The 13,897-nt window shown below is 39.5% G+C and overlaps 1 protein-coding gene across 9 annotated transcripts in view; it reads right to left on the bottom strand.

Annotated features, from left to right (window-relative positions):
* The window catches only part of BRCA1 (BRCA1 DNA repair associated), a 55,865-nt gene that overhangs the window by 20,147 nt on the left and 21,821 nt on the right, over positions 1-13,897 (bottom strand). For 4 of the 9 annotated variants that reach the window (XM_070483371.1, XM_070483368.1, XM_070483370.1 and 1 more), the window contains exons 10-12: positions 10,268-13,684; positions 9,768-9,856; positions 4,596-4,767 (exon numbers count right to left, since the gene is read on the bottom strand). In XM_070483371.1, coding sequence (XP_070339472.1) covers positions 4,596-4,767; positions 9,768-9,856; positions 10,268-13,684 — 3,678 coding nt within the window. The remainder of the gene's footprint in view (positions 1-4,595; positions 4,768-9,767; positions 9,857-10,267; positions 13,685-13,897) is intronic. The other 5 variants (XM_070483373.1, XM_070483372.1, XM_070483374.1 and 2 more) reach the window with 2 other exon arrangements.

Here is a 13,897-nt window from a genome sequence, read left to right on the forward strand (position 1 = left end):
TGGATAGGACAGGGGTTTGATCTTTTGCACATGGGGGGATACAAGAGGGGCAGAGTCAGATGAGAAAGAAAAAACAGGTGACGTTTTTCTTCACATTTTCAATTACTAGGAAAAAAGCCAAGAAACCAATACACACAAAAAAACCAAAGTGCCAACTGATAAGAAACCTTGAAGTAATACATGGAAATAATGATAAAACAGCACAAAAAAGGAAAACACACAAAACAGACCCAAGGCAAAGTTCTGGCATGTTAGTACATCCTTTTTATTTATTAATTCCTCCAAATGTATTATTGTGCCACTGCTTTCTAGGAAGTGGGTTAAAGACAGAAATACTTAAAGAGCAAAAACAAGTACTTAAAAATTACAAATGTCATCTATCCATTAAAAAGTCATTGATGACTAATTTATTTTGAGCTTTTATTAGAAAAGCTAAAATCCATAAATTGAGGCAGAAAATTTTAAACAAATGGCTAGCTTAATTAAACTGTTTTTTAAGACACTGGGTAGCTTGGGGGAAATAATCATTGATTTCCTGAGTTAATCCTCAAATGCATTATTTGTAGTTTCCTTTATGCTCATCTTTTCTGGACCTGAGTTTCTAGGAACACAAGAACTCTGCCTGGAGCTACCAGCTGCTGAAAGGAAGCAGGGTCTAACCCTGAACCAGCAGATTTTTCTTTCAACAGGGTATGTAAAGCCTTCTAATATAGGCACCATTTCCCCCCAAATATAGGGTGATAACTCATAAAAGGTAATGTGCAGTCTCTGAGGAATCACACCAAAAAGAATTAACCACTGGAAAGGGTTTAAACAAAAAGTGAAAGAGTCGGGGGAAGCCTCAGACAAAGATATTAAAAAGTCATTCGATCAGAGGCTGGCCCTATGGCCGAGTGGTGAAGTTTGCGCGTTCCGCTCCAGGCAGCCCAGTGTTTCGTTGGTTCGAATCCTGGGCGCCGACATGGCACTGCTCAGCAAACCACACTGAGGCAGCGTCCCACATACCACAACGAAGAATATACAACTATGTACCGGGGGGCTTTGGGGAGAAAAAGGAAAAAAATAAAATCTTAAAAAAAAAAAGTCATTCGATCACCTGAATGCTTAGCAGATGAGTTCCCCTTTTCACTACAGTGGGGTTCAAGCTACTTCCAGGAAGAAGATAAGATAAGCTGAGTTAGGATTCAGTAACTCAATAGCACCTAAAAAACACAGGGCAAAACTTTTCTGCTCTTCTTTTTCCTTAATCCTTATTTCATAGATGCAGGGATCTGGAGCCCCAGTACTGGAACAGTACCATAGTCCCCCTTAAATCATTCTCTCAGCTGGTGGTCTTAACATGTTATGTTCTTCATGGGTAGGGAATATGGGCCAGACCAAACATTTGATAACTCTTCTGCCTATTAGCTGCTAAGCACTGTGCAAAGTATTCGGAAGAATCAAAGGAAAAGACACTGGGGATGAAGGAAGGAGATATTAAGAAATGAAAAACTATAAAATACAGAACCCATAATGAAATTCAGCTTTAAAAAGTGCATAACTCCCCCACCCCAACTGATTCCGAATTTCCAGGGGAGGAGCCTAGGAATTTTTAACAAGTGCTTCCAGGAATGAGCATACTGCAGAACAGAAAAGCTCGGCTGTTTGCAAATCACTTCCACTTAACAGGCTATGATCTTACAAATGCTAATGTTTGCTTTATGAATGACAGGTAATCCAGGAGAAAGAAAACAACAAAGTGCCTGATGTGAAATAGCTTTACCTGCAGAAAGAGGTACACATAATTTATAACAGGTAAGTATATACATTTGCACAAAAGTATTATGCAGGCTTGGGAATGACCCTTAGATAAACAGTAGGGCAGATCTATGCTGAGGGCAAGACATTGATGTAAAGACCCTAAAAAAAGGGACTTTTGTCATCTTTAAGAATACTGGATCTTAAAAAATAAACATTAGTCAACTATGACTTAGCCTCGAGTTTCACTCGTTACTAGTAATGTACCAATGTTGGTTTCTGCTGACACAAGTGCCACGGTAACCAAGATGACAACATTAGGGGAGACTGAAACTAGGTAGGGGGTAGAGTCCCTGTAGGAACTCTCTGTACTATCATTGCTCCTTTTCTGTAAATCTAAACTTATTCAAAAATAAAAAGTTTATTAAAAATATATGTCATTAGTACAGCTGAAGGTAAACAAAACTCCTTTTCCAAAGATTAAGAAGTTTGCTTGAGGGGCCGGCCTGGTGGCACAGTGGTTAAGTGCGCACGTTCTGCTTCGGCAGCCCGGGGTTTGCCGGTTCAGATCCCAGGTGCGGACATGGCACCACTTGGCAAACCATGCCGTGGCAGGCGTCCCACATAGAAAGCAGAGGAAGATGGGCATGGATGTTAGCACAGGGCCAGTCTTCCTCAGCAAAAAGAGGAGGATTGGCAGCAGTTAGCTGAGGGTTAATCTTCCTCAAAAAAAAAAAAAGGAAGTTTGCTTGAATTTCAGTTAGACTCACACCAATTTAAGAGGGAAAAATGCACAAAACTTAAGTTGGTATTAAGTTGATGCTCAAAACATTTCAGAAATAAAGCCACAAAATTCCACAATCCATACCCAGAAATTTCCTTTCCGTAAGTCTGGGGTGGGTTTCAGAGTTTTAATCATGCGAATTAAAACATTCATTGAGCACCTACTGTGTTCCAGGGCCAGGGCTAAGGGTTCTCTGCCCTCATGGGCCTACATTCTAGTAGGAGGTAAAGAGGAACTCTAAACAATACAGAAAACAAATTACAGATTGTTAAAAGTTAATAAGGGCTGTGAAAAAAATAACAGTATAACAGAGTAAAGTAGGGCTGGAAAAGTCAGAGAGGTAAAAGTTACAACAAAAAACACAGCAGTTATGGTAGATCTCATTAAGAAGTAGCATTTGAACACATGTTCAAGTTATGCAAATACGAGTGGTCATGGAAGACACTCTCTATGGAGTTGCGAGAGGAGAACTTCTTTTTTTTAACCAGGAAATTCTCATAAGCCTCTCCTCCCTCCTCTCAGCATTTACCCACCTATCTCAGAACTCTGAGGATGTGACAATTTCATGAGAAAGTAGACCAATGAATAAGTGTACTACAAAGGATAGAGTAACAGCTCCTAACAAAAATGTTTTATATAGAGATTCAGAAGAAATTTTCAAAAAGGTTTTCAAATCCATAGCAAAATAGAATACATAAAAATAAGCACTTATGAAATTTAAAATTAAAAAGCAAGCAAGCCACAAAGAAACACTTTGTCTACAGATCTTCAGGAAAAAATAAACATATACACACCCCCAAAGATGAGACAGTAGATTTACACACACGTTCAAAACCAGACAATAACATTTTATAGCTCGTGCGTTAAAATCGAAAGACTAGTCTGCTTTTAGACTGAAGATGGTGAAAGCACCCCAAAGAAAAGAATTGTCTGAGGATGAGACTTTGGACTTCATTATTTGGGAGATGAATTAAATGAAGATATAGTTACAAAGAAAGCATTTAAGGAAATACATTTTTAATCACTGCCATAGCAACAGAGTTCCCAGCTTCTCATGCATGAGCTACTGTTTCTCGCTGAACATAAAAATACTGCAAGGCACACTCTGGGACCAAGGCCACTATTCTGAATAATTAAGACTTGAATTCCTAGAAAGACTCAAAGGAAGGCCCCATGGCCCCCAGTAGGACTGGGGAAGGGAGTGATGAAGAAAAGAAATTTAACACTAAGTTGTCTGAGTAGGCATCACTGAGAAGGTAGTGAAGAACACTTTGGGAGGGCTCACCAGACTTACCTGTTACTAAGCACCAGCTCCCCCTCTGGAAGCCATGCCTGTGCCTGGCCTCTCAACTACGTGCCTACGTATTTGCACCTATTTAAAAACCTGTCTGATGTGCTGCCTTTCACAAGGCAGCAATTAAAAACTCAATTAAAAACTCAAATTTCCATCTCACTTTCCTTCATTTATGCCATGTTATTCCTCAGCTCAGTGCTCACTTCTTATAGGAAGACAGTTCTGATCAACTCCACCTGCCTGACTACTCCAAATGCCTCCTCTCAGAGGTACATGTGACGTGTTGATAACTATAATGTTGTTATAGAGCACCTGGCTACCGCACAGTTGGGCTTTCTGTGGATCGAGGTGCGGTTCCTAAAGTATAGGACAACTCTCCCTATAAACCAGAAAGCGCATTAAATAGGGCTTTGTGATCTAACACCAGTGTTATAAGGAATATGTCTGAGTGTTTTTTTATAAGCTTTCTAATATGATAGGGTTACCTATTTCCAATCTCCCCCATTACACTCAGCTTCCTATAGCTCTCCATGGCATCTCCTCACTGTAGGTACTCAGTCAATGATACTTAATGACTGTCTTCGTCCGTCTGAATGGTAAATTAGCTGTGAGCAGGGACTAGAACCAAGGCTCTAAAATTACCCACGGAGTGACTCAGCAAATACATGCTGAGCAAAGATCATAAAATGTTGGCGTTAGGTCCACACTTTTCAGGAGGAGAAAGGCTTAGGGAGGGAAGAATTTTGCTTAAGATAACATTGTTTGGCCAATATTACAAACCTCTTTCTGATGTGTTTTGTTCTGGATTTAGCAGGTCCTCAGAGGCACAAGAATCAGCTATGAGGGAAGGGGAGCGGTTAGAAGGCTGGCTCCCGTGCTGCTCTAACACAGCTTCCAGCTCGGCCATCTTCTGCTGAAGCTTTATCAGGTTATCTTGCATGGTATCCCTCTGCTGCAAACACAAGAAATGACACCAAGAAAGTTGCACTCTTTTAGAAACTTGCCAGAAAGCAAGAATATGTCACAACAATTAATTTTAGTATGGGAATTAAAATCATCTAGTATGGAATTATGAGTTCTGGTTGAACACCTTTTAATCCAAGCATATTCATGCAATTAATGCCCATGGAATTATTTCAGAATGTTAGAGGAGGAAAAAAAATTCCTCAAACTCTCCCAAATAGACTTGCTTTATTGTGATGTCCTTTTGAAAATAGTTATTTTCTTTTAAAGCTAAGGAGTGAAAAAGAATTATGGTACTTAAACACTTTTGATATTTAAAATTAGCATGATTCTGTTAACATTTCACACAGGCTGTGTTTCAAAGATTTGGTATTGTGGAACTCACAAGAGACTTTGGTTAGTCTATATAAAAATGTCTGATTTCTGGTTTGTGAGGACTCTTCCTTTTCTGGGAGTCTCTGAACATTTAGTTTCTAACGGAAACAGTAAAGAGCTAATTCATTAATTTATCTATTTGTTCATTCAACAGCTACTTGTTGACCATCTCTTAGATGCCAGGCACTGTCCTAGTGTTGGGCATACAGTTCTCATGGTTCTGCCTTTCTGGATGGGGACAGGGTACCTGGAGATCACAGAGCAGGACCTGCTAGAGGGAAGGATCCAACAGAAAGAGCCCTAGGAAAGCCTGTGAGAGCAGCTGTTGTTTTCAATTCAAGATAACGGGCTCTTCTAGCTTATGGGGCTCCTGAGGTTTATTTCTCCATTTTAAGAAAAACTCTGCTAAATCTAAGGGTTTTGATAAGCAAAGTATTTGGTAAGTAAGGAGCTTTCCAAAACATACACTTCTTCATTACTTTTAGAAGGAGCATCAGTGGTTGCCAGCAAACCCAGGGGAAACACAGATTGTTTCACCCTCCGTTTCTTCTTCTTCTGATCCTTGAAAATGACTTTGCCCACTACTAAAAACACCACGTACTTTCTCCTGCTACACTGAGTTCAGTTTTCAGGAGGTTTTTATGAGCAGAAAACGTATTCCCAGTTTCACAAAGGCTTCCACTGCTACCCTGAGACTGCTTTGCTGCCAAAGTCTGCAGCAGCGCCATTGCCACCACGTGGTGCTTGTGAGTAGTTCCTTCACTGATCAAACCCTAGCCAAAGGCTTGCCTCAGTAAATCTGGAATGACACCACACAGATTTCCAATAAGCTTCAGAAGCTGTTTTAGGCACTACTGTCAGGAACATCACATCTAACCTCTACATAGCTGTTCAACAGGTTAGAAAATCCAAAAATAGTAATGGGAGAATTATAGTTAGATAACTTTCCTTTGGGTTTCCCAGAGGAATTACTTTATAACTTAGACAAATTCCCCTGTAGGCAATCGGCCAGATACACTTGGGAGACCAAACCCAAATTGGTGACCAAGTTTTCTTGATTCTAATTCTTAAGTCTTTCTTGAATTAGCCCTCCTCTTCTTTTCTATTCCCACCATGCTACTCTGATCTCTACTTTTAATACAGCTACATTACTGTGGAAGTTCCCTAAAAGCCATGTTTATCATGTCTCTTTCTTCCATAAGGACCTTGGCGGTATGCCACTGCTCAGATAATAAGTTAATACTTTCTGAACACTATATAATTAGCACTCATTATTGCCCTCAGGATAAAGTCCAAATTCCTAAGCATAGCATTCAAAAAGCCCTTCATAGCCCCATCTTATCTCTTATTTCTCCCCAAAACTACCCATATGCTCTGTTTTCCAGTCACTCAGGACAACTCTGTGCTTTGTGGGCATTTCATGCCTCTGTGCCTTTGCCTCGATTGCTGCCTCCCTTCTCTTTCCAACTTGGAAAAATTCTTCTCATCTTTCAAAGCCCAGCTCGAATGTCTCCTTTGGAAGTCCTCACCAATACATCCCGTCAGAACAGGGGATCCCTCACTACTTCATTTATACTGCTCATGCGTTAGTATACTAAAGTGGAATATATGACCCTCCTTGATGGGAGGAATCTTTCCTTAATCATTTTTGTATCCCCAATACCTAGCAGACAGTAAGTACTCAGTAAATGTTTAATGCAGAAATGAGTTACCAAATGAATATAGTTAATCAGTCTTTGATAAAAAACAGATGCTAATGATACCAAATTAGGATTTCTCTGTCTCTTATATATACTTCTCCTCAGTTCTGTATAACAGAGAGGGAAAGATCCCACTTCATTCTGCCTGTCTGTGCTACTCTAGATTCAAGTTAGCCCTAATATCTGACTAGCTCTGTTTTGAGTAGATGCTTGATAAAAACACTTTGCAAAATGAATCTTGAACAAATAGACATATCTCTGGGAATAAGATCAGGAATATAAAAAACAAGGAGGTAGTTTATTGAATGTTAAATATAACAGAATATGGCTAAGGCAGATGGAATCAGAAACTGCTGATCAGGAACACTCCAACCTACTTTAAAACACAAAGGACAAAAAGGTGAAAGGCATATTGACAGAGCCCCAAATCCATTCCCAGAAAGAATCATAGGAATTGCAAACAGAGAAAAGGCCTCCTAAGTCTTTTCATTAATTTAGTCACCATGGCAATCCTGCAGAAGTGGAGAATACTGGTGAGAACTCAGGTACAGAACAGGCAGTCATCTCAAAGGTTTTCTCCTGACTCCAGCAGGCTAGAGGGATTTGCTCTGCATAGAAAATGGGCAGTAGAAGACAAGCCCTCTCTCTTTGTAGTCCTCATAGCAATGCCAAGATTTAGAATATTTTAAAACTGGATACCACCCAGTGTGGGCAAAGGTACAGGAAAATGGGAACTACCAAGTACCAGAGAGGCTGAAAGAGCACAGATTGGTTCAGGGTTCGTCAGTTAGGATCCCAAGTGCGGACACGGCACTGCTTGGCAACCCATGCTGTGGTAGGCGTCCCATATATAAAGTAGAGGAAGATGGGCACGGATGTTAGCTCAGGGCCAGGCTTCCTCAGCAAAAAGAGGAGGATTGGCAGGAGATGTTAGCTCAGGGCTAATCTTCCTCAAAAAAAAAAAAGACCAAAAATTCCAGTCCCAGGAATTTATACTAAGGAAATCATTGGGGATGTGGGCAAATTTTTAGCTATCAATATACTACTCCAGTGCTGTGCAAAATAGCAAACTGTGTCTCTGACTCTGATTGAATAAATCATGGTATATCCTAAAAATAAACTCATTGAAGAAAATTTAATGACATAGCAAAAACTACATTACAATGTAAGTATGTAGAGTATTATCTGAATATCTTTAAAGATAAGGTATACACATATACCCCAGTGCACATACAGGAAGAGTGGAAGAATATATACCAATAAGTTAATAGGAATTTTGTCTAGATAACTCATAGAATTTAATTTTTTAAATAGTTAATATAAGCGCTTGGTATAAAATTCAAGGTGCAAAAGGATATTCAGAGAAAAGTAAGGCTTCCTTCTTCCTCTTCTCTTCAGTCATCTATTTCCCCACCTGAAGGCCAATTATTACCCGTCTTCTGTGTATCTTTCCAGAAATAAATGCTAAAATTTACCAAACTATCCTCTTTGGATGACTTTATAAATTGTGATAAAATTTACCATTTTTAAGTATATAGTCAGTGGCATTAAATATTTTCACATTGTTGCCAACCATCATCACTGTCTCTCTCCAGAACTTTTTCATCATCCCAAACTGAAATTCTGTCCCCAATAAACAGTAACTCCCCATCTCGTCCCCCCGACCCAAGTACTATTCTACTTTCTATCTCTACGGATTTGACTATTCTAGGTACCTCTTATAAGTGGAATCATATAATATTTGTCCTGTAGTGTCTGGCTTATTTCACTTAACAAGGTTTTCAAGATTCATCCATGGATAATTTTTCTTTATCTGTATTTTCTAAGTTTTCTATGATGCACATGTATAACTTTAGAAGACTATCAGGCCTTTCTCAGTTTTATCTATCCTGGCACTTCAGGAAGTTCAGAAAAAATGTCATTCACTTGCTGGCAGCTGAAGATGCATTTAAGATTTAGATGAGAAAAAGAAGTCGTGGCAGGATGATTCAAGGCAGTCCAGGATTCTTCACTTTAAGAATGTGCCTATTACAGTTCAGAGAAGATAAGTAAATTGCCTAGAGTAACACGGCCAGGTATAGAGCTCTCACCACTATTACCACCAGCAATCACTGTGTGCACATTCTGAAAAAAATAAGCTGACATGGGCCAGAATTTTTGAATATGAGAACTTGGAAAATTTTGGTGCCACTTCTACAATATAAAAATTAGGAGACAGAGCCAGGTTCTACAAGGAGGTAACGTTAATTTTTAAATGTTATGATAGAGAACACTTTTTCTGGTAGACTATTCTCCCTAGAGTGATGAAACATTCATGTTACCAAATGTTGTAGATATGACAAAACTGCAATCCCCTTCAAAAGTCACCAAAACATTGGTCTTGACCAATGGGTACAGGAAATAAAATTGTGTACATTCCTTCTGAAGAAAAAAGAGGACTTATAGGCACTAAAGAACAAACAACCAGCAGATTCAAAAAGAAAAGATGGAAAGAAATATCAACAAAACAGTGAAAGGCTACAAAGTCTCTAATAGGAAGAGAACTCTGTAGGCTCCAATTTGGCACTGAGAATAAACACACCTCTCTCTTTGATACAGTAGTGCTTTTGTATATGTTTTTGCTATAGGGCAAATGGGTTTTGAAGATTTAGCTTATTCATTAAATTCAGTATTTTGTGTTCTGCAGTGAGCTACGTGGTATATGTATATGTATATGTGTGTGTGTGTGTGTACGCAATAAAAAGTAGCATAAGTTCCATCCAGATGCTTACAATCTAATTTGAGGAGACAAGGTACCACACACAACTGTTACACCATTAATTCTAAAGGATGATATAAGCAAATGTAAGAATGCGGAATGCATATTACTGAATGCAGAGGACACCAGAAGCACACATCCACACATGCTTTTTACCTGAGTGGTTAAAATATCACTCTGAGAGGAGAGCCCTGAACAGTCTTCCGAGAGATTTGTTTCACTCACATACCCGGACGCTACTTCATCTGAAATGATAATAAAGATGGATTCTGATGTAAAAACAGACAGCAAATACTGCAACTTGCTGCATCTGTTTCTTCCCATTGGCAGGACAAATTTCACTTTCATGTCACATAAAATGATTACCATCCTTGTTTTGGGACACCTGGATTTCTTAGAAATCATAACAATGAAAACCAGAAGCAAGTCCACCAAGAATCCGGGCATTAAATCTCATTCAAATAGAAAAGGTGTTCTAAATGAATGAAGGACTTTTGAGGAAAAGCACCTTAGGAGGAAAATGTTTAAAGTTTAAGAAGCAGTTACTTTACTTGTACTTGGAAAATCGTAAAACGTGCTGCTCCCCAAAAGGTATAAACATTTAGCTCATTTCTATAAAATAGACGGGGGCAAACATGAAAACCTGGTTCCAATACCTAAGATTGAATCCACACTCTGCTCTTCGTGGTGACTATCCTCTTCCAGGCCAGGTTCCCGTTCATCATCATCTGAAACCAATTCCTTGTCACTCACAACTTCGTGGTTTTCAGATTGTTCCCTCACTTGTTTGGAAGGAGGATCAAACATCAAGACAGGCTCCTGGGTGTTCGTATTAGCGGGCAAGTCTTCCAACGCACTGCACTGGGAAGAAAATAAGCTACCGGAACATCTCGCTTCCTCACTCAGGTGATGTTCCTGGCATGCCTCTGCCAACGCCACCTGGTGACTGCAGTCATCTAAGCTATTCTGCAATGATACTAGGCTCTCCTCTGTTTTCTTAGACAGACCTTCCGTGGCAGCAGCATGGCTGGTAGATTGAGAAGGTAGATTGGTTACTTTACCAAATAGTAAGTGTTGGAAGCAGGGAAGCTCTTCATCCTCACTAGACGTGTTCTCTTCTGAGGACTCTAATTTCCTGGCCCGTCTTTGGTGACCCTGAGCCAAACACGTACGGCCTATAGGGCTAGGACTCCTTCTGAACTTTCCTTTCTGGACGCTTTTGCTAAAAACGGCAGATCTTTCCTTAACGCCACTTTCAGCAAAGCTGATATTTTCCTTTATTTCGTCATCATTTAACAGGTCATCAGGTGTCTCAGAACAAACCTGAGAAGCACAACTACTTCCCATAGGTTGTTCTAGGTTATCTGAAATTAGACACGGAGAAAAGTCTGCGTTAACAGCCTGAACTACTTCATTTTCTCCTTGCCTTTTTATTTCCGGATGTTTACAATTACTTATAGGAAGACTTTGCTTATAGACTTCAGGTTGCATAAGACCTAATCTGAGAATAGCATTTAATTTAGGTCCTCTGTTTCTGCCTAGTTCTGCTTGAATGTGTTCACCACTGGAACCTACTTCATTAATACTAGAGCCTACTTCATTAATACTGCTTGAGCTGACTTCTTTCAATGTGCTTTCTCTAATGTTATTTTGGCTAATTGTGCTCACTGTACTTTGAACAATGCTCTCATTTCCCATTGCTCTTTCAGGTGACAGTGACTGTTCCTCAAGCTTTCCCTCTGGCAGGTTTTTCTGACATACAGTTTTAACAGATGACCTGATGGGAGAAAGTGATGGTATATAATATGGGTTTTGTGAAATTCCATGTTTATTTGCAGTAATAAGTTCAGTTTCGTTGCCTCTGAACTGAGATGACTGACAAAGCCTAGAGGCTTCTTTTGTGCTACATTTGACATAGTCACCTGGCTTCTTATCTTTCTGACAAATCACAGGAAAGCCCACAGTTGTGTGAACTGACTGCACATTCTTGATTTTAGACTCTTTCTTTCCCTCCTTTCCTTCTTTTTGTCCACATTTAAGAGTGACTTTTGGACTTCGTTTCCTTAAGGACCTGGAGTGGGCACTGACTGTTGCACACTTCTTTTCTGGACTTCCTGGATTTGAAAACAGAGCAAATGACTGACGCTTTGAAACCTTGAACATATTCTGTAGATACTGCGTATCAAATTCACTCTCTTCCATTTCTATGCTTGTCTCCTGAGTGTGGTTAACTTCACGTCTCAATGGATCCTTAACGCCCTGTGTATCATTTCTAGTATCCTTAGAACAATCATGGGTAAGTTCCTTGGGGTTTTCAATTGCTGCGCATAGATTTGCACATTGATTTGGTGCTGTTTTTGCCTTCCCTAGGGTGTCAGCTTCCAGCAGTGAGATACTATCCTGAGTCCCATAATCAGTATCAGGTACCAATGAAATACCGGAACTCTCTACAGATCTTTCAGCTTGCAAACATTTTCCTCCACTTAATATCAGATCTTTGGGGTCTTTGGCACTATTAGACAGTTGATTTGCTCCTAGGTTCTGTTCTATTTCTTCTCTTTGAAGGCTAGGATTGACAAACTCATGAAGTTTATTAGAACTTGAACAGTTAGTAAAAAAACCAGGTATGTTTGTTAATTTTAGCTCTGGAAAAGCATCACTGGCAAGTCTTTTATTTATTTGTTCATTTGGCTTGTTACTCTTTTCGGCTCCAGTGGCAGGTTCTTTATCTTCCATGAGTTGAAGCTTTTTGCTGTGTCTGACCGGCATTTGGTCAGAATTTTTTTTCTTCATCTCTTCACTACTAGAACAACTATCGATTTGTAGTTCAGTATGATTAGGTGGGCTTGGATTTTTACTGACTACTAGTTCAAGTGCATGAATCTGCTTGGTACAAGACTTCCTCCTCAGCCTATTCTTCTTAGGTGCTTTTGAACTGTGGATATTTAATTCCAGTTCCAGATTGCCTATGCTGCTGCTTATAGGTTCAGCTTTAGTTCTGAAAGCAGATTCTGTCTCCAATGATTCTGTTAGGTTAGCGTTTTTCTCGTTCTGAACATAATCGCCTTTTGTTTCATTCCCATGACCATTAGGAGTAATATGCATCACATGACTGTTCTGCTCTATTTGGTCAGTTCCCTCAATTATCTTTTCAGGAGTCTTTTGGACAACTGCCAAATCTACTTTCTTGATAAAATCCTCAGGATGAAGGCCTGATGACGTTCTCCTTTTATGCTTCAGTCTATTTGTGAGTGGACGCTCTTGTGTAATCTGAGGTTCTATAGCAGATGCCCCTATAATTAGATCTTCAGTTATGTGGCTCAAGTTAGGGAAGCTTGCCTTCCTCCGATAGGTTTTCCCAAATATTCTATCTTCAATATTATTCTCTACCGGTTTGGAGCGGACTCTTTCACTTTCACATATTAAAGCACTAGAAGGATCACCGGCCATTAAGTCTATTTTCTCTGAAGAACCAGAATATCCACGTACTTCATTTGGAACTTCTACTGCACCAGCTACTTCTGTATTTGATTCAGGCCCTCTGTCACATGAGTCATCAGAAGTTAACATTTCCTCACTTCTGGAAAACCACTCATTAACTTTCTGTATGCTACTATTCAGTGTTATCCAAGGAACATCTTGGGAGTCTCTAGGACTGTCAGAGCGTGGAGGTTTCTGCTTATTCAGTTCTTCTCTCCCATACAGCGGATCAGCATTCAGAACTAGCTTTTCCTCTGAGTTGGGGGCCTGCCTATCATTACATGTTTCCTTACTTTCAGCCCATCTGCTCTGTTGGCTCTTTGCTAAGCCAGGCTGTTTGCTTTTATTACAGAATTCAGCCTTTTCTACATTCATTCTGTCTTTAGTGAGTAATAAACTGCTGTTCTCATGCTGCAATGAGCTGGCATGAGTATTTGTGCCACATGGCTCCACATGCAAGTTTGAAACAGAAATACCCTGATACTTTTCTGGATGCTTCTCAGCTGCATGCTTCTCAGTGGTGGTCAAATCTTTATTACTGGATTGATGATGTTCAATATTTGTTATGGCCTTCTCAGAAAACTCACAAGCAGCTGAAAGTATACAAAAACAACAAGGTGCTTAAAAAGTGAATTATCATTGAAAAATATGAACTTAATACAACTTAAGGGTGGAAATGAAGCAACTCACTATTTTTAGAGAAACTAACCTCATAAACTACCAAGTATACTGAAGATGTAGCTCACACTCTTTCGCTTAATTCCTATTTATCTAGATTCTCATTATTTCCACTCAAGATAATTAAA

This window comes from Equus asinus, chromosome 13, assembly GCF_041296235.1.
Source record: "Equus asinus isolate D_3611 breed Donkey chromosome 13, EquAss-T2T_v2, whole genome shotgun sequence".
NCBI classification, from domain to species: domain Eukaryota; kingdom Metazoa; phylum Chordata; class Mammalia; order Perissodactyla; family Equidae; genus Equus; species Equus asinus.